Source organism: Hoplias malabaricus, chromosome 11 (genome assembly GCF_029633855.1).
Source record: "Hoplias malabaricus isolate fHopMal1 chromosome 11, fHopMal1.hap1, whole genome shotgun sequence".
NCBI lineage: Eukaryota > Metazoa > Chordata > Actinopteri > Characiformes > Erythrinidae > Hoplias > Hoplias malabaricus.
In genome coordinates this window covers 19,470,220-19,497,000 of record NC_089810.1, presented here as the reverse complement: position 1 = coordinate 19,497,000, position 26,781 = coordinate 19,470,220, and the positions used below count along the sequence as shown (strand labels likewise).

General features: G+C 41.0%; 1 protein-coding gene across 3 annotated transcripts in view; it reads left to right on the top strand.

Moving 5' to 3' along the window:
- Nucleotides 1-26,781, top strand: part of tmtc2b (transmembrane O-mannosyltransferase targeting cadherins 2b) — a 137,014-nt gene that overhangs the window by 54,498 nt on the left and 55,735 nt on the right. For all 3 annotated transcript variants that reach the window (XM_066685325.1, XM_066685326.1, XM_066685327.1), the window contains one exon: nucleotides 17,386-17,962. In XM_066685325.1, the coding sequence (XP_066541422.1) occupies nucleotides 17,386-17,962 (577 nt within the window). The remainder of the gene's footprint in view (nucleotides 1-17,385; nucleotides 17,963-26,781) is intronic.

Below are 26,781 nucleotides of genomic sequence, written 5' to 3'. Positions count from 1 at the left end.
ATCTATAAGCCTAGAGGTTTTTAAAATGGTTTCTGCTACATAAGAGTGCACCCGATACGAACAGTCTGCGACGGGTTGGAAAGCTGTAGGCTCTATTCACTGCCTTGTGTTAAGTTGGTGTGGTTTTTGGTTGTGTGGCTGAATTCAGTCACATCCTCACTGCAGTGTTGCAGTGTGTAGTTTAAAGCTATTCCAGATGAGAAGAGGCTGTTACTGCACAAGGGTGTGGGGAGGAGATTTGATACATGATCCCTGTTATTTCAGAAGAAACATTGGGCAATGTTGTGAATTTGGTCCATATAGTGTGAAGTTGCATCAGTAACTGTCCAGTGAAGATGATCTGCTGAGGTTCATTGATCCCATGGAATTTGCTCTACTGAATGCTGTGCTCTTAACCGTGGTTAGTCTTGGCTCAGGAGTGGCATGCTGCAGCCTGGCCCATCCTGTTTGCTGGTATGCCTCATAAATAAGCTCTGTGCCTCATGCAGCCTCTCCAACCCACAACTGCAGAACATCTGCCACGTGGCTTCAGCTGGAGAGCTCCAGTGGCAAGAGCAAAGCCAACTGCAAAATCTTACTCTGAAACAAGGCTGGAAGGTTGACTTTATATGAAAATCACATCGCAGTTAAGTCCCAAGCGCGGTGGTTTTTGTTCTAGCCAGCATCAACAGTGTTGTCTTAGGAAATGTAAATTTGGGAATTTAGCCCAAGAATGAGTGACCGATATGTGGGTGGGTTAGACCAATCCGAAGCAACTTTTAACATGCATGTGATGTGACATCACTACCATGACACGCTATGTTTAGTGTTAAAGCCTCAAACCAGAAAACTGTTTGTACTGGACTCCACTTTTATAGCAAAATTCTAGAAAACAATTGGAAGTTAAAGCACAGTTCTGGGGGGGACTGCTGTGGCCTGAATGCTAGAGAAGTGTTGTAGGAACCAATGGACAGGTAGGAAAAATGGGGCTTGGCAGAGTAATGGAACAGCTTTCTCCTCCCTCAGCATCCATGGTTGAAGTCCCCTTGAGCAAGGCATCTATCTTCTGACTGCTCCACAGGTGTTTGGTGTGTCAGTGATTTGTAGGTCTTGCCCTCCATAGAACCGTGGATCAATCTGCAATGTTTAACTTTAATACAGAATACAGTTTTAGTGCCGTGGTTATTTTCACAGTGACAGTTCCCTAAACCTCTAAAGGGGCTGCGGTGAAAACATGTAGACCAAGCAGTGGTGTGTCCCCTGCACGGAGCTTGTGGATAAATCAGTTATGGTTTGTAAACTCTGTGCCACTAGCGCCATGAGTAACTGCAAAAAATTGGTCCTGTATACTAGATTGACGCTCTGCTCGCAGCAGAGCCTCTGCATCTGGAGGTGTTTAGATGGGATGAAGTGCCTTCCAAAAGTTGAAAATTATGAAGAGAGATGAAGATATTCCTCTATCGCTGGTGGGTATTTTTGACTGTCTTTTGCTGTTTCAGACTAAACCAGAGAGAAGAGCAGTTCCCCAGAATAGTCAACCCTGCCTTTACAATTTCATGCGAAAATGGCCACGTCAAAATAAAAGTCAGTTATACAAACAAAGCCTTAACACAAAATGCTACAGCGTCGGCCATGGACTTTCGGGGACTAGGGGAGAACTGATACTAGAGGAAGCAGCTATATTTGAATGGCTGTGCCCTATTTATTTTTTGGGGTTTGCCTGAGACTGTTTATGGGATGTTTAGCTTCATTTTTACTGTAATGTTCAGGAATATGAGTGCACTTAACCAAGCACCTGTTAGCTCAGCTTGTCACTACATATGTGTTTATATGTGAAGTGTGTGATGGTGAATGATGTTCCCCATTTCTTCTCATTGCGGTTATGCTCATTCTGAACTCTTGTTTGATGCCCACAACAATACTTTAAAACTCAAAACGAAAATTGCTGTTTTATATTTTTCTCATTTGTTTATCAATTGGGAAAAAAAAAAACAATCCTATCCTTTTTGTGAGTTTGTAATCCATTACGTCAATGGTGGGTTAGATGCAGTATCTAGATATTGTTGTGCCTTTCACGTTAAGTTGTCATGTTCATGTTTCTTTTTTCAGGGTCATGTTTCATGCTCAGGGTTTCTGTTACATTTTCAGATTTCACGTTCACGTTTGACATCCAGTAGAAACCCAAAAGATCCCTACTGGGCATTTTCTCAGTATAGTTTGCCTCTGCTTGCAGTGGAATCGGGATCAGAAAATCTTCCAGACCATTGCACATCACTCTCTCCAAGAAAACCAAGACACCCCATTATTAAGACAACAACCAAGATTGTCTCTGACATACCAGCCTCCAAACAGAAAGGCAATTGTCTCTGGAAAAACAACAGCCTTGGTTTTTGAGGGCACAGCAGATTGTGCCTCATCTGTGTTTGTGTATAAAGCAGAAGTTCCTCCCCCAGTTGTTGTGGAGCTGGAGCTGTGCATTCCCATCCCAGTGCCACATGTTTCTCTCAGCCAGATCCCTGCATTCTTCAGCCCTGTTCTCATTCATCTGCTGTCTGTCTCCTCGTTTCTCTCTGCCTGTATGCCGCCAGGTCAACAAGAACCTCCCCGAATGATAAAGCAGCCCGTTGGTGGTCAGGATGGGCCTCTCACGCGAGCCGGACGGCCCTCTCTGTCTCTCCACAGGAAGCAGAGAAGCTCCACACATGCGGGAACAAAGTCCAGCTAATTTATCGCACCCTGGCCAGAGTGGGCTGCAGTATGACAAAACACCTCCTGTGGTGAGGCCTGTGTGGAGGGGCCAGAGAGTGGGCAGGGCTTTCAGACCTAGGTCAGAACCCTGGTTTTAACAAACAGAGGAGCTTCTTTTCCCTCCGAAGAGGATCTACAGAGCATGAAACATTTGGCAGATTAAGCTAATTGGAAGGATGGATCACATCCGCCTGCTGGAGCAGAGGATAAGAAGCAGTTGATGAGGCTTATTTGTGAAGTGTCCTTAAAGCTGATAATAGGCTTGTATGGAAAAAAAGGCCTCGCTGTTGTTCATATGTCTGACTCCCAGTTGGAATTCTATTCCAGGAGTGTAGCTTTACAATGTACATTTTACGTAAATGTGTTTCCCAATGTTCTCCCACTCTTTTGTCATTTTATGGTCCTTGTTGTGTAATAATAAAAAATGCCAACTTTCACTTTAGTTAGAAAAGGATGTTAGTCATTTTGAATGTAACCTATTAATACTTGATTTTTATTTATTTTTTTAATCTAAAACATTACACAACACTTTGCATAAAATGGCAGAAAAGCAGCAGAAAGTTTGAATTATGAATTGCAATTATACCTCACACAAAAACACTTTAAAAGTTATTTGTACACCTTAGGTTTATCTGATTCAAAATGGTTTTAGGTTCTGTCCTGTTTACAATTTCCTTTTATTCTCTTCCTTATACATCTATTCTCTACAGAAATATCTCCTGAAGAATGAGTAATTGTACATGGCCAAAGGGTGCTCTCTGACTACTGCCTCAGCCAAATTCAATAGCGCTTGAAGCAAACTAAACTCTAGTGATTGGGAATGTGCTAGTGCTGGCCCACCATTCGAGTGCTTTCTTCATCCTACATAAAAGCCAGATCTGCTCCAAAGCTTATTACCCCTCTTCTTCCAATCAGATTAGTGGCATTTTTGCACATTCAGCCTTTTATTGGCTCATTATGTGCTGATTTTTTGCTTTGGTCCCCACCAGGCGTATCTCCGTTTCATCAGAACTAATGTAGACAGGATGGAAAACTGTTCTTCTTAGAATTTAGAGGTTACATTGTCAGTGGCTGCAAATGGGGCCTGTATTTTCATTTAGCTTCTTTTGTTCTTTGGGTTTTTATGACATTTTCCACTGTTTAACTGTAGATTCCTAATTGACTGGAATGTCTTTTGGAAGATCAGTTGAATCTGCTTAGAGAAAGAGTGCGAAAGACAAGAATATATCATTTTCCTAAATGGGAATGAAATGGGAATGTAGGAATAATTAATAAATGTAGAAAAGGGGTGGGGGCGGTGTCACAAAGATATAGTTATGACGTATTTGTGGTGTTGTTTTTAAAATTGATTAGGCAGTTTATTTTTTAAAAATTTGCAGGATTTGGTTCAAAAGACATAGTATATTAGTATTGTAGTATTGGTTTATTTTCTAAAGACATGCAGAACTGATCCATCAAACAGACACAGCTATATCAGCAAGTATATCTCTAGCCTAACAGCATACTCCAAAACAGAATTCAGCTTCAGCAGTTTAAGGCTTCATTCTGCTAGCAAAAATAAATAAATAAACTAAATAAAGCAAGTCTCAGTCTTTTCCACAGCGATGTTCAGTACTGGGGTCATAATTTGGCAGAGTTTGAATATGGTCACAAGCTGTATTCAAACTCTGGTATGACCACTAAAGTATTATATTTAATAGAATTTGAACAAGCCATGAACCGAAGCCAGGGATTTTAAAGTAGCACCAAACAAAGCCATATTTTAATGGACCTTGAGTACACACATTGTCTCAAGTAGGGGATCTTGCACAGAAACAGCATAATTTGACAAACGCAACATTGTTGGTGCATGTCTTTGTTTGGACATTGTGGGTAGTCTGCTTTATGCTGAGGGACAGTGGTCTGCTTTAGCTGGTAGTGATTTATGGGATGCTGTAATGTAGGTGAATGTCACTCCAGTCTGGCCTGCTGGGGCTGGGGCAGGTCTTTAATTTGTTCACCCCAGGAGAATTACATTACATTCTTTACAGCTTCCCTGCATCACACTCACTGTTAACCACAGGCTGCACATTTCTTTTAGAGATGTAAAGACCCTCTCTTCATGATGGTTCCTACATGGGCTGCCTGTGTGCCATAATTGGAGCTGGTTTCTCAGGCTGTCTCCTGTTGCTGTGTACAGTGGCTGTGTACAGACAGGCCAGACTGAAGCGAGCACGACGCGGTCATCAATCACAGTGGTGTGCTCTCTACTGAAATGTTAATGATGCAACAGAGCAGCGTCCTGCAGCAACATTCCTCCACAGTTTACCGAACTCACGTTACACTACCGAGGGAAAGAACGCCAAACCTGCAGGAACGGAATGTGGATAATGGATAGTTCAGCTTCTACAAACTGATTGGTTGAGCCCTTATCGAAGCTACTACATACGCATATCATCACTGTCAGAGTGTAAGCCCATATCCCCAGAATGAAAACAGTTCAGGAGAAGAGAAAAGCATGCCTGTGTCTTTCAGTGCGAGTTAATGTGAAACAAATACATTCTATGTAATTCTGAAGTTTGTTGGACCAATTCTCACAAAAGAAATAGCAGTACTGAGCCATCTCTAATTCTGTATTCCTGTGCCAGTATATTAAAAAACAAATTGTTCAGTTGAAGGAATAATCATGGACCAATTTGTGCAATTGGCTTGGCAACTCTAACTTAATAGCTGGGCGTATTTCTTAACAGTGGTTATTATTAATAAGACATTAAATTAAAGTTGAATGTTGGTGCATTATATCATAGTCAGTTGAGGCTATATGGTACAGTAAATTTTCCCACGGCGATGGGGGAGGGGTGTCCCTGTCCTTACAGTCTTTAGCAATTCATTTTCCAGCCACTAGCCTCTGGCCAATAGCAGTGCGTTTACTGCCTTCATTTGGAAGAACTATTAAGACGAGTGGCTGCAGTGGAGAATGATAAACAACTCTAGTATAATTCTATTATACCATTAGTATAATAGAATGCAAATGACAGTGACAAAGTCAGGGTGCTCAGTTTCAGCTTTTCTGTGGCTGAATCCAGCACCAGCACCAACATACAGTCTGGGTTTTTGTCTGGGTTTATTTTCAATTTAAAAAGAACACACACAGACATGCACTGGTTCACACTTCTTTAACCAGAACACCTCAGAGGATGATATAACACTGTGCAAATGACACGTCCAGCTCTTCTGTGTGATAAAACTTTTATTAGAAGCTCTGTGCTCTTTCTGGAGCTTCTTTAACTCAACACCCCACAGACCTGATCACAGTTCACACTGAGGAACCAGCTGTCCTTTGGTTCTAGCTGAGAATGAACTTTTTCTGGTTAGGGAGCCATTTTATGTTGGTGGAAACGCACTGAACGTTTCTAAATTAGGTTTGCAAACCGAAACAAAACCTGTTCCATGCTGGTGGACAAGGGCTGTCACGGTCTTTGCTGTGGGTTAGTGGCACGTGACAGTGGTCCAGAAAGGTTGAAAACCCCTTTCTTAATGCATACTGCATTCTTGTTTTTTCTTCTGTTTTCTGCCTTTAGAGTCTGGCACTGAACTGAGAGGTATACAACTGAAAATGTATGGTAACAATGTATCTTAAGCAGCAATATGTGAAATACAAACTGTGATCTTTCAAGGACCTGATCTTAAGTTACACAGAGGGAAATGGGGAAACCTGCCCTGAATCAAGTATTAAGTGATAATATGTTGCAATAGCGGTCTCAGTGATGGTGTCTTATGTGCACGCGCCTGTGTGTGTGTGTGGCTATTGTTGCGTGAAATGAAGTAAGCTCTCTGGAATTGTACTCACATAGCATGACAACTAACCTAGTGTGCTGGACTGCCGAATGTATTAACGCCAACATTTCTTGTCTTGGAGATACCATAGCTTTCCTTTTCAAAGCTCCTGTGTCACCATTGTTCATAGCTGATGATTTTTCCATGAACAGGATTGAGGTAATGATCCAAATGCTCTGTTTTCCTCAGGAGATGTGGCAAGCCAAAACGAGATGAGGTGATCTCTGTGGCTGTAGACTAATTTGCTATAGGCTCTGAGATCCTCTGAATGTGCTGATATTTTTTTTTTTTTCCCTGTCTTTTAGTCAATAGCGCTTAAATAGGGTCTGCACTTTCATTGATTTAGCCATTAGAAGGAGATTGATTCATAGCTGTGTATGAAGAGCTTAAGACAGGTGCTGATAAAAGATGTGTACGCTGAAGAAATTGCCCAGGAATGAGACTGTGAGCACGTGAGAGGAATCAGAAGAGAACAATGAGAACAGAATGGATGGAATTGAAATGAATGATGAGGATATGACAAGACTCAAAAGATTCTGAAACTTGAGTATTCATCCGTTACATCTGTCATTTGTTGATGGTATTTGATTCTGTATTTAGTATTCGAACGATTAGTCGATTAGATAACGATTAGATAAGTAACACATTTTATCTTGATATTTTTAAAGCATTTTTGTGTAAGGTATAATTGTAATTCAAACATTCTACCACTCTAGTCATGTTATAGTATTATACTACTAAATATAATACTATTATACACTAAAATCATTTGTTACACGAGAGAGCGAGCGAGAGAGAGCTTTATATGAGGAGATTGAAGGTCAGATGAGGCGACTATGGCAGTGTGTTTCATATATTGGGAGCCTTGACACTGTAGGATCTGCACACAGCAGTGACAGACTAAATCTTGGGACAGACAGAAGACAAACATCAGATGGCCTTAGTGTTCCAGCAGGACAGTAGGGACTCAGGAGTTAAATATGGAGTTCTAAACCATGTAAGAATTTGTTTGATAAGAGAAGGAGTTTAAGTTGGATACATAAAGACACAAGGAGCCAGTGTGACTGAAACAGAATTGGGGTAATACGTTCTTGTTTATTGTATATATTTTAAGCTGAGGGTCTGAAGTGTAAAAATAATGGTTTTAAGTCTGCTTTTAATTTTGAGAGGGTATGTGAGTGCTCCTTTAGTAATACCCATGAGAACTCAATCTGTAAAACTCAGTTTGGTCCAGCTCTATAGAACATTGTCTGGGGAATGTATCTGCTCTGATAAATTAGTAACCGAGTTTCACACTTGTTTGGTCCATAAATTTACTAATGTTCCTTTTATTGCATTGAGATCAGGAACATCCTCCCATGACAATGTTAATTTCATGGTGGCCTGAGTTGGTTTGTGCTGGCTCCAAAGCTCCTGACCCGCTCTTTGTGTGTGTGTCCGAGTGTATTTGTATTGGCCTGTGGGCTTTCACTCCTCCTTTCTTCAATTCACTTACACCCGTTGGCTGACATTTTGACTAATCATCTGCCAGACCGATATGTTAGATTAGCAGCGAGAAACAAATTGACTTTGTATGCCGTGGAATAGATTTTGAACTGTTGAACCAGGGAAATGCATAGAGAGCTCTTTCTTCAGCTGTAGACTCCAAAGAGAAAAAGTTCCCCATTCATTGGCATCATTCTGAGGTTGTCGTTAGGACTGTCTTTCTCCCCTGATGAACTGATTTGTAATGTTTTGCAAAATAGCCCCTCTAACGTGCTTTTCATCTGCATATTATACTCAGGTATGAATAATGTATGTATGCAAATGGATATTGTTTCCTCAAATGATAAGAAATGGCATCTCACCTGATCTGCATATGGTAATGTCTGTTTTACAGACCCAGGCTTCACTTATTTGAGAATCAAAGGCTGCGCAGAGGTAGCGATGGAATGCACAAATGAAGTAGTTCTTTACGTCTTGACCTTCCTTTTTGTAAATAGAGTTGGATTTTGAAGTCTGCTAGAGTAACATGTCTGTCCTCCTGGTTGCCTCTTGTTGAGTATGTTTACTGCATTTGAAAGCTTGAAGAGGACTGTGGAATTCTCAAGGACAGCACCATCCTGGTGGAGCCTCATTGTGTGAGACAGAACATAATAGCTCTTGCATTCTAATCATGAAAACGAAAGCCTCGGGTGCTGAGGAGACCGTAGCGATGCTGGATGCTGGGGGACTGTAGTGAAGATGCTCTATTCATGTTCATTGTTAAACGTGTTGTGAGCGTTGACATTGTGATTTTTTTTTCTCCCTTCCTCCTCCTTCTCCCCCTTCTCTCAAATAGCAATGGCGTGCCTGAATGTTGGATCCCATAAATTTTCCAGGTCCTTTATCAAGTCTGCAACATTTCTTACTAAATGGTGCTAATCATTCTTGGGAGAACAAAGCAGCAGTCCTTGAATTCCTCATAAGTACCACTGGGGAGGAGAAGGTATTCTATTATTGACCCACAGGCATTCTCATGGGAAGAAACAGTAGACAAAGGCTTGGGCAGGAAAGCAGAGTGGCCAGACCAGAGGGCCTCCCCGTAGGCATTCTCAAAATATGACTGTGGCCCATTCAGACATTGAAGCTGGGTGATGACACATACTTGGCAAGGAGAAAAATCACTTTCCCTGGCTGCCAGTGCTGCTCTCCATTTTTCCAATTTTTTTTCTTATACTGGCACAAACAGTGTATTATTGTGTGTTTTTGGGAGACTATTTCTGGGCTGGTTTATTTCACTTTGCTGCCGTTTTAAGATGGTCAAAGAGCTGTGAATCATGTGCAGTGTATGTTTTTTAACTTGAGAAGGACATACTTTACATTAATGGCTGGCGAAAGAAACCCTTGCATTGCAGGAATTCCTTCAGCGCATTGTTCAATCAATCTACATTTTCTACAGTGCATTTGTCAGCATGGCATGAAAATGATCCCCTTTTCTGAGATGTAGGGAGCGGCGTGCAGCTTTGATTATGAAGACCAGACACTTACTGTGGTTTGTTTTGCTTTAGGCTAGAATCACAGTCCTCTGTTTTGGATGTGCTTGTCTGAAAACACTGAGGTTCCCAGATACCTTTGACACCACCACGGGTTCTTCTCACAGCCACAGAGCTTACTGAGCTTGGCCTTAGGTCCAGGCTCTGAGCAAACCGGTCTCTAGGTTACAGCAGCTCCATTCGGACATCACTTCTCATTAGCGCAGAGCTAGCCCCGGCACCTAAGGAGGTGCCAGTCACGGTCGGGAGAGTGTGATAAGTAAACAGTTTCTGACAGACTCAGTCACACTAGAGCCAGCCTGCTCACTGGACCTCAGACAAGGCTCTATAGACTGCCTAGGGTTTGTAGTCACATGATCCTTGCGGTCCCCCAAGAGGCCACAGTCGTGTGGTCACACAAAGAATGTTCTCCTGACTGGAAAAGGTATCACCAGAACCTTAAACTCACTCTCTCTGTTTCTGAACTCTGAAGTCTCTCGCTGTTTCAGTTTCTTTTTTCATCGTGCTCTCAAAACACCAGTCCTCACACTGGAATAATGTAATGAACTAAAAATTGCACGTACAGTTGCAACATTTGCAACATTGACCTCATTCTAGGCTCCAGTGTACTCTAGAGTAGTCTCATATTCCTCACTTTAGAAAAACAGATCCCCCAGATTCCAAATGTAACTCATCAGTCAAGACGTTTGGGTCCAAAGTTCGGCGCTATTAGGTGTACTTCTTGTGTAGCATGTAGCTGTAATTCAAAATTCAAATGTTCTCCCACTCATTAGTCATTTGACGGTAATTGTTGCGTAGGATTAAAAAGAACAATTGTCATATCTTGAAAAGCCTAAAAATGAAATACTTATATGTTACATTAACAATTGTCTAAACTAAATCTCACACTTGGATGCAATTTTTATTTTTATTTATTATAATTTTTTAATATAATATTTGTTTTAGCAGCCCATGTGTATGAAAGTATAATTGTTACTGAATTCATGCACCATGTGGCCAGCATTTCAGGACCTTTCCAAAGTCTCATCTGAAATGAAGCATAGTACTAGATCATGTGTTCCAGTTGCAGTATCAGCAACAAAGCTACACTTCTGGGAAGAATTTGGACTGGATGTTAGAACCTTTTCTGTGGGAATTTGATGGCATTTTGCCATGGAAATATTAGAGAAGTCAGGTCCTGATATTCTGGGTTTAGTTCTGGATCACAAACTCTGTTCCACAGTCAAGTGCTGGGGCCATGTTAGACATCTTGAGCCAATGCTTGGCTTCAAATATGGAACCCTTAGGATCATGTGCAACATCTTCAGTGTCCCATTTTATTACATGTATAATATATAGACATTAAACGAGCTGATGTGCATGAGACAACAGTAGATGCATCTAACAGACTGATTTCATTTCTTCCTGGGGTATCTGCAACCATTCCTAAGTGTATAATTGTTCTTTTTGGTTATGAATATAATGGGGCATTTACACTGCTGTAGGTGCAGGGTGACTTTATTTTTCATTTATTCTCTCATTAATTTCTGTGGAGATGAGCAGCAGTTACACACAGAGGACTGTTTGAATGAGTGGCATGAAGCAGACGGAGACAACAATAAAAAATTGAGATTTTCTCAGCTACATGAAAATAATGAACCGGTTTCTCTAGGCAGTGGTTAATCAGCATCATGCAGTAATCACTTCATCATATGTCCCGTCCTCTGCTACAATACTTGCTCTGGGACTGAACCTGAATGTGAATTGTGATTGCATTTTAGCGGCATACCCCCAAAGTGGCCAGCATTTGGCAAAGAGAGCGTTTTGCTTCGCTGCAGTGTTAATGCACCGTTATAAGTTTTGATTACTTTTTGACTGCACTAGTCTTGATGATCCAGAACAAACTTTGCCTGCCTTGGCTCATCTTCTACCTGTGGGGTGGGGGTCTGTACATTTAATTATCTGCCAAACTGGCACTTGAAGATATGTATGAGTCCAGGGAGTTCCTCCTCTAAGTTTCTCATTTACAGCGTCCTATTTGAGATTGGTCCTCTCTGAGATGCCGGCATGCTTAGTGTGGCAGATGCTTCTGTTTCAGCCCTGGGGCTGTGAGTGCTGTTAGTTTTTCCTGGCCCAGGGTAACAGCCCCGGTGTATTGGTCATAGAGCAAAACTGAAATTGCTCTCATACTGGCTCTTTACACGGCAGTATGAAGATCTAATTTGAAAAATGTTTTAAAGTGAATCAAAAGGCCATACCTGAATAAACATAAACCCTACAAAGCTTGCCAAAGGAAGAATGGAAGGACTTTTACCTTGCGGAAAAATGTTAATGATGTGTTTGATGATAGATCACTCATTTTTATGAGGTTTTAACTTACTTGGGAAGGACTGCTCGCTATATAACACTGATATTGTGCAGACTGGGCAAAGAATGCGGTTCTTTCACCTTGGCTCGAAGACACTATACTGGTGGTGTTTTTTTTGGTTGTGTATAGAACGTTTACACTGATTCAAATGATTGTCTGGAGTGTTTTTGAATATTTACACCCAGAAAATAGTAGCTCACTTTCATTTATACAACAGTATGTCCCTTCATTTCCCATAGACACTTCTAAACTGGGTTGTTATTCAACAGGGTGAATATCTACATCTTCTTACCCAGCCCTTGCTTGGTGAAGGGGAAACAAACCAAGTGGCTCAGACCGAGAAACACAACACACTACCAGCCAATCAGCAACAGTTCATGCTCATACCCAGGAGAGGGAAAATGGATAGGGAGATTGTGGCTGTGTCCCAATTGTGTAGTACACATTAACTACAGTATTAGTAGTAATAATAGTAGTAATAATAGTAAATAATAAAAATTAGTAGTAGTAGTATTTTCTATTCAGTAAATGTGCTAACCATAAGTGTGGGTTGGTTCAGCAACAACATACTACAACAACATACTATATGTGTATATATACACACTGCACTGTCTATGTGTACTATGTAGTGAGTAGGGCACTACTGAGATGTGAGAAGCTTCTATGTTTCCATTTATTTACTACTTATTTATTTATTTATTTTTAGGTACACTCAATTGTGAGACATGCTACATACTCAAATGCAAACTAGAGTTAGTATTAAGACACAGCTTGTGTATCTTGTTTCAGATGGACCTTTTGTTTTACTATTTACTGTTTCAGTTCAGGGGTTTCTTGAGCTACAGGCATGGCAGTTACACAAACACACGCACACACAAACACACACACATACAACAAGAGAACATTTTAAAATGTAAACTATTTTAATATTTTTACCATGATTTTTGTGAAATAGACATGATATTAAAATATTACTGTTAAAACCTTACATTTTTAAAAGTTTCATTAGTTAAAGAAAAAATTCCCAGTTGTGTGAAGTGGGTGGAGCCTGCGAGCATACTCTTGCAATTATGACTTGAAAAATTAAAATAGCAATTTAGCCTGAAACGCCCAGCCCCCTAGTCCTGGCTGTTTTAGCGGTGGGCCGCCCGGTTCTGTGTGCATCTGTTGTTTTTGTGCCCGGTGTTAATTGCCTGTGGTAATTACGAGTGCCTCGGGGACTGATTACAGCTCGGCGCAGCGAGAGCGTGATCACACGTGTCTTGTTCCATCCATCACAGCTTTTAATTACGGCCCTGTATGTTTCCCCACGCACCTCAAAAGGAGTCTAATGATGCTCGATGATCCTGCAGCCTGTCTGCACGCACGCGCTTCATAAGGGCAGTGTCTGTGTTTGTGTGTGACTCACAGCGAGGTGCCACATCAGAGGGCATCGGGAGAACTTTGGCACAGATGACTGATAAATAAGGCATAGTAATAATAAAGGCTTTGCAGAATTGTTGTCAGGACCACCAGAGACAGTGTGAACTCAGTGGGTGTCTATGGCCTCTGGAGCATATCCGCCACCATCTCTTTGTTCCCTGCTTTTATTGGACCATACAAACACATTTAGATGTTCCCCAATGTCTCCACGGCCACTAGGGAAGACCGGCTAGTCTCTGTTTATGTCCTTTGCCTTTCTTCGCTCCTTCCTAGTCGCCTTCCTTTGTTCCCTCCCTCGCTCCTTTTTCTCCTACGCCCTTCTTCCTCCCTCCCAGTAGTCAGCCGTTGGCAGAGGGCAGGCGCTTTGATTGATGGGGCTTTGGTCCCATTCTCTCCATGTTTGGTTCTGCCAACATGGAGATGCCTCTCTGTTTGTTTTTGCTCAAGGGCGTGGTGCACGTCCTCCGACCTCCATCGTCCAATCAGCAGGAGGAGACTGTGTCCATGTACTGCCTTTGCTTGTATTCTTTCTCTCATTCTCTGCACTGTTTGTGGTTGGTCAGTGACTCAGACATGCTTCCTAGGCTCTCTTTGTTCTAGGAATGTTGAGTTATTTAGTAAATTACACATTATTCCAAGGCAGAATGTCATGAATTTTAAATGAAAGAGCACAGCGTGAGTGCGGTGTTTCTTCTATAGACGCTGACTTTAGATTCTGGGCACTGGGTTCCTCATGAAAAGGCTTCTGAGATCCTTTAGCTTTTCAGAGTCTAATCCTCAGATGCAGTGTAATTCTATATAACTGAAATTAGGGATGACCTGACATTTATATTTCTTGGCCGATAGCCTAAACAAGTAACTTACTGCGGCGTATAGCCCCCATGTGTTAAAATCTACTGTAATTGTGTCCTCTGCTGAAACAGTGAAACTTTCACATCAAGGAGATGTTTGTCCTGCTGCAGCATAGAGTGACTTTACATGCCTTAATGGGCTCACAAGCGGGAAGTAATTTATTAATTTTGTCTGTCTCCCTCACAGTGCCCTATCATTTATATTAGGACCGTCACTTTGTGCTGTGTACTTTTATATAAGGTGACAGTTAAGAATAGACAATTATAGCAACCAGTTTATCCTGGATAAGGAACGCTTACCTTGTACCTACACTCAGTGTCTAGTCCAGCTCCACTGACCATACAGGAGCACTTTATAGTTCTACAATTATACACTGTAGTCCACATGTTTGCATATTTACTTATCCCAATTTCACGCTGCTCTGCTGTGCTCAGGACCATAACAAAGCAGGTATGATTTGGGGGGTGGGTCATACTCAGTGCTGCATTAACACTGATGTACTGGTGGTATGTTAAGGTGTGTTGTGCTGGAATGAGTGGATCAGACACAGCAGTGCTGCTAGAGTTTTTAAACCTCTCAGTGTCACTGCAGCCCTGAGAATAATCTACCAACCAAAACGTCCAGCCGACAGCGTCCTGTGTCCAATGATGAAGGACTAGAGGACAACCAACACAAACTGTGCACCAACAGGTCTACAGTCTCTGACTTTACATCTACAAGGTGAACCAATGAGGGAGTTGTGTCTAACAGAATGGACAGTGATTGGACACAGTGTTTAAAAACTCTTATCAGCCCAATACACCCTAACCAGCACCAGCACATCATAGTTACTGCAGTCTGGAGAATGGTCCCCCACCCAAATCATACCTGTTTTTTTTGGGTTCCTGACCACAGACTTTAATGGTAAAAGGAAAAAGTGTTCTTGTATGGTCAGTGGAGCTGATAAAATGCACAGTAAGTGTCGAAACAAGGTAAGAGTTTCTAATCCAGTGAGATTTCAATGTATAAATTACCTCTTTCAGTAGTGAATATTATCTGTGTTATTATTCAGATTGTAATTGGCTGTAAAATCTGGACTCTTGGCTAGTGATATTTGTGGTTGTATATTGTGTAGACTTGGGGCTATTCCAAAAAAGCAGGATTTAGGGGGCAGGTAGATAATTTGAGCCCAGAGTTGAGGATTGACCTACTGAAATGTCCTTCAGCTGTTTTCCTATTCACTACATTTAAGATGAGGCTTGACTTATCCAGGAAAATGGAGAAATCCTGCTTTGTGAAGTCATTCAGAGCTCCCTGACTAAACAAACAAACTTGGTGAGTTTGATCTGTTTGAGATGTTTTGGAGCATCTAGAATGTTCTTCTCATTCACACTGGTTCATTTCACTTTCATGTTCTCATTCCTAGGAGAACAGCAAATGTTAGAACATTGGTTTTTCTTGACTGTTCACCCTCTGACCATAAGATCAATATTGCTTTGCAGTATTCCAGCACTATCCATCACTCTGCTTCAAGGACGGAGCTTGGCTTTAGGTGCCGCTCATGCTTGAAGGTGGAAGCTAGGTCCGGGTCGTCAGAGATGAATACCCTTCAGAAAGCTGCATTACTCAGTCGCACACTTTCATCCTCTCATTTACCCCAACACCCCCCCCCTCACACACACACACACACACATTCATTCACACACCCTATCCTGCCGCACTTCACACTCTTCTGGCAGGAATGGGACTTCAGCTCTGTCCTTTCAGTGCTCTGTCAGGGCTGGTTTGTCAGCTCTAAGAGCTCTCGGCGGTGATGAATGTCTAAAGCTGCCCGCTCTCGGCCTCTCGCACAATAACCGAGCAAGTGCCATGATATGAGAGCGGCCATGCCTTTCACTGCCCAAAGCAATGTCAGCGCACCCAGCGTTTCCATTCAATTTCACTTTCTCAGCACTCAGAGAGCTCCCCCATCAGCACCTTTGAACTGACCGTCAGGCTGAATTCATTAAGCCTTAGGGAGAATTTAACCACGGCTCCTGATTGTTTTTGAAAGTGATGAGCTGAGGGCCATTAAAGAGTAGAAATGTCTCTCGATGCTTTGTTTAGTGCATGTTGTGTAGTGTTGCAGACTGGTATTTGTTTCTTCGCAGATTGTACAGATCAGACAGTGCACCTTAAATGTGTATTAATAGAGTTTGTAAAAACAATCCGGTTTCACTAACATAAGCAAGGCTTCCAGGTTTTATGAAAAGTGGCAGGGTTCCTGCCAGGGTACCTGCCCTACTGAGCCAGAAGGCATGGGCTGAGCTAGGAACAGTTGTGGATGATTAATTTGTCAGACACATTTCACACTGGGGTAAGTCACCTGCAATTTCCTTGCAAAATTTCACCAAAGAAAAAACACTAAGTACACAGAATTATAGTTCTATTTAGGCTTTCGGCCATTTTGTAGTGCTGTCTGAAAATATACTGCATAATTAATTGTACTCAGATCTCACAATGCACCTCAATAAGTAGTATGCAACATATGTAACCTAGGGGATTATATTTGGTAAAGGAAAGAAAAACACATGAGGTTTCAGTTGGTTCACTACCCACCTGATTTCAGTTAATTATAATAGTGCACTATACAATGAGTAATGTAGTGAATAGTGAGTATGGATCCATTTTGAGCACAGCTATTATCTTTCAGAGAAGCAACAGCAGAGTAAAAGTAGATCAGCAGTTGAAGGTTCTCTATTATTGCAGCTGCTGTTTGTCTACTGTTTATGTGAGATCATGTGACCCATATACAACCTCAGGAGAATCTTGCCTATTTGTAGCATGTGATGGGGAATTTGACCACACTGACACTTGACCATAGTGTGGATAGTTCTTGGTTTGGCCTAATAACCATTCTACAGTGCAAGAGCCCTTCACACTTACTGTCACTGTGGGTATCACCAGTCTTTTTTGCTGTTTTCCGGCTTTAAAATGGACCCACACACAGGGCTTTTTTTTTTTTTGCTTGTTTGCTTTCAGATATGTTTGGCTTTCACCTCTACCCTCTATCACAGTTATATATGGCTATATTTGATTTATAATAAAATGAACACTTACAGCTTCAGTATCATTGTGATACTCCACTGACACTTCATATCATTGCTAATCTAAATTATTTTTATTCATTTTTTTAATCAAAGAGCTACTTTTTGGAGACTTGAAAATTTTCTTTTTTTTCTTTTGCAGCCGTGCGATCAAAACCAACCAGGACCTGCTCCCGGAGACCCCCTGGATCAACATCTTTTACGACGACTTCTGGGGGACGCTGCTTACCCATAGTGGCAGCCACAAGTCTTACCGTCCACTCTGTACGCTCTCCTTCCGCCTCAATTATGCTCTGGGTGGGCTGGAGCCATGGGGATATCATCTGGTGAATGTGGGGCTTCACTGTGCCGTGACGGCTCTCTTCTCCAGTGTGGCCGGAGTTCTGCTGGGCAGAGGATGCTGGACCCTCCTAGCTGGCCTGCTCTTTGCTGCCCACCCTGTCCACACAGAAGCAGTGGCAGGGATAGTGGGCAGGGCAGATGTAGGTGCTGCACTATTCTTCCTGCTGGCGCTGCGTTGCTATGTAGTCCATTGCTCCCTGAGGGCGGAGGGGCCCAGGGGCTGGTGCTGGATGTGGTTTTTGGCCAGTCTGACCTGCTCCGCGTGCAGCATGTTGTGGAAAGAGCAGGGTGTCACAGTACTGGCTGTCGCCGCCGCCTACGACGTCTTCATCTTCCACAGGATGAATCTCCGGGAGCTCCCGGGAATCTTCTATAAGGTACACACTTGTTTAAGTCCTGTGTTTGGTGTTTAGGAGAGTAGGACTGAAACAGGTAATAGATTTTTTTTTTTTTTTTTTTTTTTGTAACAATGAATAATTTAGTAAAATCTAATAAATAATCAAATAAAATCCTATCACACAAAAACATATGGGTGCTTAAACATACAAGCAAACACATTTTAAGGGTTAAACACACTACAGGATTTTAAAAATCCTAACCTATATTGAAAACCCAGGGCATGGAGAAGGAAAAAACTTCTTAACTTTCAGTTTTTGTCAGTGTAGTATATTTGGAGCATTCCTATTGGTTCATTCATGATGAAATTTTCACACAATGTGAAGGACATCTACTGTGTTCTAATTATGTAGTAAACTAAAAACAGAAATGGAAATACGTGTTTTTCATTGGATAGTGACAATATTTATGATTCACAATGGGAGTGGCCTGACTGCTTGGAGAAGATTGGAGGAGTAAAGATTGGAGGATTATGGACTCTACAGGATAAACTGGGAAGATGATCATTTACGTTCATCCTACAATCAGGAGACCATCTGTGATTGTTGTGAGGAGAGAATCAGCCTCAATATCTGCCTGATTATCCTGTAGGGTGGGCCAGGCATTGGACACACACAAGGGAAAACAAACAGTGCTACTACATTGTGACCAACACATGCATGATACACTTCAAATGGAGTCAACCATAAGTCTTTAAAATACACAGAAAACATAGTGCTCATATAGTTCTGCTTTTTCAAGAGTTTTTTGGGCATTAATTACTCAATAAGGTTTCATGTCATTAAGTCTAAACAAGCAGAGTGTAAAACAGCCTTGAGCTGCTTCATTACAGGCACTTTCCTTTGGCCACTACAGCACAGAGCCTTTCCCCTGGTGTGTGCTAGACATCAGCCAGCTGTTGCAGTCTTTCTTTGCTTACTTCTATGAGCTAAACATGTAGACTATGGCTGAGACTATGGTTTTTGATTTCAATTGTACTTCTAGGTTTCTAATGTATGTTACATTTTGATGTCAAAATTAGTTTCTGTATTTTTAATCTGAACACTGAGTGCTTAATGCTTGGCCATGCTTTATAATATTGGTACAATCCTTCTACCAGAATGTACAACACTACAGGAAGCTGTGGTCGCAGTATGACATCACAAATATTAAAGTAACCATTAGTTGCATCCCTAATGGAAAGCTTTTTCTTTTGTTTTCAAACCCATGTTGTCAGTTCCTGTGCTCCTGTCGTCCCATGAGTGTTTGGTGACCCGTAAATGGAAAGCTGATATCTGTGTGGACCTGGCGTATGTGAATGTGTGGATATGTATGTGCATTGTTTGCTTTTCATTAGGATGAAATTGGAAAAACAGCTCTTCGGTGTATGTTCAGCTGGGTGATCCTGTTTGAACTGGAGTTTTATTTTTCTGGAGCTACAAAAACATATGAGAGCAGAGGGCAAACAAAGGGAAATTCTGGTTTGTTTACATGCAACAGGCCAATGCTATTTGTGTTTTCTCAGAGGAAAGCCTGAGTGTAATTATGTAAGGGTTTCAGTGCAGACCTGTAAAGATTTTGCTTTCTTTGTCCAGTCACAGTAGTCCGATTCAGATTAGTGTGAATGCCAGCTCTGTAAGCTCCACTGACCCGTTGTGCTATTGCGTCACAGCTGCAGGCTTTGTTCTGTAAACACATCCTTTAAACGAACCTGCAATAATTGCAAAATTTCCACAGTAGTCAAACTAATAAACCTGAGAATGCTTCGCTAATGCTGAGGTTGTTTAACGACATTACAAAACATTTGAGATAAACGGTTCTCTAATGAGGAATAATGATGTTGATGTATTTTGTTTACATGAGAAAGTAATTATTCCAGTGATCAATCATCAGCAGAAACAATGTCAGCAGTGTAGGCAGAGAGGGAGAGATCCCAGCCACACGGAAATCAATGGAAATAAATGGATTTCACATAGTGATGCAGTTCTCTTCTAGAACAGACCTCTTTTCAGAGCGCCTGACCGTCAGAGTAGCTTTTCCTCAGCCATGACTTGTCAGGAGCATTTAACGTCCACTGCCGACAGCCTGTGACTTTACTGACCCCGAGTTCGTCTGTAGAATTTAACATGACATGTGCACTACTGTGACTAGAGGTTAGAGAGGGCTCTGGGACATGGTGATGCAGTCTCACGCTCACTCGCACATACAAACCGAAATGAACATGTTTGTTTTCCACATCAAGAATTAGAGACAGTGCGATATAAACAAAAATATTTTTAAAAATATTTATACTAATACAATTTTCATTTCAAAATATAAAAAAAATAAAACGTCATTAAATAATGTTATTCACTATTAAGAACTGTTTTAAAATTTTTTACATGTATTATTTGCAGTTATTTTGTTGTATTTGGTTTTACAGCATATGACGTAAAACCAGTTGTGGAAATCACCATCTTTAAATCGTCTAAACCAAACCTCACCCAAACATTTGGATACAAAATTATCTCCAAAACAGAACAAATGCACATCAATAGGAGCATTTTACTTGATTAAACTCAATTTGTTTTAGCATATCTTTATTGAATAAAATGACTGTTGTGATTTGCATACAATTTAAAACTTACCATAAAATGATAAGGCCGGGAAAATATTTTAATTTTGAATTTCAATTATACATTACACAAAAATGCTTTAAAACCTATTTATACACCTAATATATCCCTGTGGTTAATTCAGTAAATGAACATTAATCCTTGGTCCAATCCAATGTGCTGGCATTCAGCACAATACAAACTCGTGGGCATCTGATAGCTTTAGCTGATAATTGGTGATGAATTGGTGGCTGGCTTTGTCTCAGTGTAGGAGGAAACATGTGGCTTACACCCTCCCTACTTGCTGGCACTATGTGTTTTGGGGAGCTCTACTTCCTGGGTGGACTTCAGAAGATAATTTATTTGAGAAAAAAACTATGTAAATGACTATTTTCTTGCCTAGAGTGCATAATTCTTTCTGTAGACTCTTTTTTATTTTTCACATGCACACACTCCTCAAGAGCCCACCCAAGCCCTCACTTAGCTGTCACCCTGTGGAGCGGTTGAGTGGGATTAGCACTTAGTCAGCGGCAAATAATTCCAGATTTCCACGGTGCAGGAGAGACTGTGTCACCCTGACTCATGGAGGGGATACAGAGGAAAGCCATCATTACCATGTAAACGTTTAAGCTTTTTCAGAAACACCTCTGATCCTCAATCCAAGGGACAAATGCGTGGTCTTGGCGCTGCACTTGTGTGATAAGTCCCGCACTGAGAGCTGGGTGGGTCCGTCGGGGAGAAAAATTACTTCCTGCAGTTTAGAGGATGAGGGCTCCTTCAGAGCATTCAGGAAATGTGCTAAACGTGTTGTGATTAAAGCAAAAAAAAAGGAGGAAAAAAAGCAGAGAGCAGCTAAGACACAGCTGTCAGCGGTTCATAATAAACACATTCATATATCTCTCTGCACCACACTTGCAGAGCAAGACAGCGAGGATGTGCGAACGTGCCACTCACCCAAGGCTGTGTTAATGTTCTGCTGTCAGAGCAGACGACTGACACACACGTCCATGCAGGAAAAAAATGAAGCTCTTATCTGATAATGGGTTGAAGTCTGTTACGTTATGCTGCAGCGGTGTATCTACAGTATCTCGGTCTTCTACGATCTGCTGGAAGTGAATTTGAGGTGTGGGAGTTCGAGGCTTCAGTGCAGACTAACATCACTGAGTTTTATACAGACACTCGTAACACAAATAAATAAGTCTTTTTATAATGACCCTGCAGTGTAACAAGACTCGCTTTCCAAATTTAAATAAAGGTAAATGTGACTTAAAATGTGCGTATGTTTTATATAAATGATGTGTGCACCATGTTGTGCCCAAAGTGAAGGTCAATGCTCTTACAGTCAGTTGTGCCATGTTTTCTGTTTTATTTTGTCCTAATATGATACATTTAGCAAATAAATAATAATGTACTGAAATTATTAGAAAATGTCATATGCAAATTTGTATTGCTGGTTTGTGAGGGGTGGTAAATTATTTTTTAGGTAAAGGATCAGTTAGGTAAAAGTTCATGGTCCAGTGGCAGGACCAAAATATGTAATACATGTAATCAATAAAAAATATACTAATAACTCTTTATAAATGTGTATATCATAAATGTTTAAAAAGGAAAGTTACAGTATGTAGTATAAGTTATCAAATGGATAACAGTAAAACAGTAAAGCATCAGTGCATTGTTAGTTGCTGTCATGTTTTATACCTTAAGAAATGCAACTTGATTTTAGATGTACATTTTTTAATGGATGATATAAGGGACGCAAATATGGTCACCTCCTGGATAAAGTCTTTATTCACTTGTCTGAAGGAATGTTTTTGATGGCTGAATCAGCTGTGACTTTGCAAGTAGTGAGTTTAACTAAATTCTAAAATTCTAAATTCACTCAGTGGGTCGCCGTAGGAACCATATTCAGGCCAATTGTTTGCCAGTCCTGATAAAGCGAGTGTTTTTACTTATTTGATCACTAAAATCAACAAAACTTAAAGACGTTAACTTTTAGTTTGTCAAGGGATGTCCGTCCATCTCTACTTGCCTCTATATGATATTTCCTGTAGAAGAGTTGTACGTTGGTCATTTAGACAATGTCATTAATATCCCTTTCTTAAACAATTTACTTATTAGGTCGTATTCAGGATATAACCTTTCTCCGTGTGCTGCCCAGCTAAACACCACAGGGGGATTAATCACAGTGAAAGCTTCTGTGTCTATTTCCTCAGAGTCAATGTGAGCTGGGCAATGCATCCCGGCACTTCCAGGGATTAGCCAAATGTCACTCAGCCAAGTGTGGCCAAGCTCGCCAGGCTCTGCTGAGAATGGGAACACTCATTGATTGCATCCAGTTTTTTTTTTTTTAACTAACACTGTCCAGCTACAGTATACATGTTGTGTCCATTTTTAGAAAAAGACAGATGGCTAGGTGAAGACTTATTACATGATAGGTTCCATCTGTGTGTGTATGTGTGTGTGTTTACATATACATACTACATGACCAAAACTTACTGGTGCTGAATTGTCAGCAATCCAGATCATCTCAAAGGTACTGGAAAGTTCCACTGCCCTATGCCTGGGTCCCTTATACTCTTCTAGCTGACACTTGGCTTTGGGCTCTTCTGCAAGCTGCTCCTGAGTGTCTCTTTTCCCTGGAGGTTATGTAAGCTCTTTGACCGTGCACCTTAGGGCAGCAGAGTTTTGTAATTATAGGGGGTTGTCTGTAAACGATTTGGAAACGCAATGTTTTTGAGTGTGTGTGGAGCATATTGAATTATCAGCTTCTAAGCAAACCTTAACAAAAATACCAAATAAGATACACACAGTTTATATCCGTTTGCTTTAAATCAGGAAGAAGGGAAAAGCGCTAAAAAGACATCCCAGTGTTTTACACTTGCACTTATAATTTTTTTTTTTTTTAATCCTGCACATCATGCCGTTATTGGTTTGTTAAAATGCTGCTATTCTCCTCACCCTCACCCACACTCTCCGTACTAAACCCACTGCAGTTTGTAGCCAATTTGTCCATGCAGGCATTCAGATGCTAATGCTTTTTGTGTGTGCCTGGTGTCTAATGGCTGATCCCCCTTTTCTCCACACCTCTGCTCTCTCCGCATCATAATGATACCCTGACAGCCAGGCCTAGTGTCAAAGCAAGTTACTGTTGTTTTTCTTTTTCTTTAGACGGGCTACACTCCACCACCCTTCTCTCCGCTAACAAGTCTCTTGTATGCATAGATTGAAATGCTTTTATTCCATTATGCTCAGTAAGAAAGATTGTGTAGAGGCAATGGAAATATTTAATGTATCTTACGGTTAATCTGGTAAGGAATATATACTTATGAGCATGTCATGGGTATAAGAAAGACTGATCAGCTTCTCGTTACATTAAAAAGAGAGCGCTGGTCCAATTTAATGAGACTTACTGCAGTGCTCTGTGAGAGATGAAGAATAAAAATCCTTGTACTTATCGATTTTTATGGCTGTTTTTTAAATGTTGCACCAACAGTGCCCTGTCTGTGTGAAATTATCATAACAATGGCATAGAATATTTGTATTTCTCAGTTATGTTCTTTATTACCTTAGATAAATAAAAGATGCATCATAGGAAAATGGAGGGAAGTACATCATAATTTGCATGTGCCCTTAAGAAAGAGAACATTTACTGCATTAGCATATGTCGAGTTAAGAGAATCTTGGTCTGTGCACTTTCTGGCAGCCACTGTCTCCAAGGCTCTGGGGAGATTTTGTATTGAGAGGCTTGGTAGAGTTTATTTATTTATTTATTTATTTAAAGGGTAGAGCTTTCTAACATGGTTTGGATTAATACACTGTATTGTGCATTTACTGGACTGTTGTTCTCTGGTCCATTACTTCTGTGTATATACACGCGGTCAATTGCAAAAGTGTGAACGCCCTGGCAAAATTACAGGTTGACGAAATAAACAGGCTACTCTGAGTGAATATTTGCCTGAACATTGACCTTCAGTTTATTTCCAAAAACACTGACACACACGTTCTCCGCAGCAGCAGAGTTGTCCTTCACGCTGTGTGAAAATGTAATCATCTCATCATTTTCCTTAAATCACATTTGTCAGATTGAGTACAATTGTCTCATTAACATATTCCCCCAAGATATCCATGCATTGTTTCCATTTTCTATCATTTTGCCTCCAAATTCATTTGTTGGCATGTTAAATACACCTATTAATTCCTATAAATGATAGCAGTGATTTCTCCTCTTTGTTTGGCTTTATCTCCTGAGCTCTGCTGAGTGTTTCCATAAACTGTTGCTTATTTCCTCTGCGCCCACTTTTCTTTGATTTGCCTCTGAGGCACATAGGATATCCGAGGTGAGCTGATAATGGCTGACTGGTAATAGAAAAACCACCAGTACACCTTATCTTCTAGGGTGTTTTATGCCACTGTTGTATTTCATACTGCTGGAGTCTTTATATCACTGAAATGTAACATGTCTGGCAGCTATTATGCAGTTGTGGTGTAGTCAGCTTATCTTTATGTGGAAAGAAAAGCTTTTATTGGCTCATTTTGTGTGTGGAACTGGTTAATAGGCTCATTTTCAATAACAGATACTGAAGTCAGATACAATTAACACACCTAGCTTGGCGAGCACACCATTGCTTTTCAACATGAGCTCACAATGAGTGTTCGTTAGTAGGGTGCAGTAAAATGGCTTTCCTCAGGACTTGGCAATTCCAATGTTTTTCCACATTGCGAATTACATTGTTGATCGGCTCTTAAAGTGAAAGTCTGAGGAAGGTGGTGACAGTGTTGCTCAGGGATTTAGAACACGAAAGGGAGTTGTTTATCATTATTGTCTGAATAAACACTTTGTAGATGAGAAATGAATTAGTTTGTTAGAACGCTGTTGTTAGAAAGCACTTTTAAACTGTTCCATCCTCGTACAATGACAGCTTACAGTTGTAGAATTGTTTTTGTCTGAAAGAAACAATCTGTTTTTGCTGACAGAGAAACACAGACTGAATCCTTTTCCTTAAAAAAGACTTTGAATGTTGAATCTATTATGGAAATAAATTATGCCTTATTTAAAGTCAGGAGACTTTTTTTTTTCTTTTACCAAAAAATTAATTTAGAAAAAAATATATAAATAATAATAGTAAAATAGTGATTAGTATTGTAAAAGATTTGGGGGGTAAATTGTTTTTGCACGTTTCACACCTCTGCGACTGTTGTCATGACTCTTTAGCAATGTGTCCATGTAATCTACACGTCCCGGAGCAATGTCATATTATATAATACAACAGTACTGAGTGGGCTACTGGAGGAGAATTCATTTGGGACACAGCCTTGGAATGTCTGTCAAGGTTGTGTTGGACTTCACAGTGGACGTGTGTGGTGGTGTTTATAGGGGGGCAGGTGTGGACATAATACATGTCCTTGCCCTGTGGCGATAAATATGCACACACACACACACACACACACACACACACACACACACACACACAGATGGTTTCTCTATGCTCTGTAGGCTTCTGTCAGTGTGTGATGAAGTGATGCTCTATGAAGGCAATACCCCTGCTCTCAAACACCTGCCCACCAGCTGGGCGCGCTCTCTCTCTCTCTCTCTCTCTCCCTCTCACACTCTCACACTTGCTCACGCTCACACACACACATACACACACACACACACACACACACACACACAGAGTACCTGCTTGCAGACTTACATTTGCCTATATTGTTTGGGTAGCTGCTGGGGAAATCAAAATGACTCTGAAATTTACAATCAGTCGCAGGTCCCCTGTGTATACCCTGCTCCTGGCTCCTGTATGAATTACAAATGATATATTATAAGGAAATTGGGAGCGGGACCAAGTGGGAGTTTGTAGCTGGGTAATGGAGCTGGATGTATACCGTACTTAGAAAAGCATTAACATTTAAAGTAAATGCAAATGAGCATTGATGCACTGGGATTTTCTTTGTCAGTATGTTTTAACCATTTCCAGACCACTTTATTAAACATGTCCTGTATTTAAACGTATCATCCAATGTTTGGTCTGAACTTGTCAGCACTTAATTTAGTTAAGTTCTATTAATGGAACTGAAAGGCAGTGCATTGGTGCAGCTCCAGGGCTGTGGGAGCCTGGGTTTTAGCTCTGTTTGGTGTGTTCTTCTACCGTCTGCTACCCAGCCACTGGGGTTGTGCCAGTACAGCTCTGGTGCCTATTCCAAGCATAGAGGTAATGGTGGGTTGTGTCAGG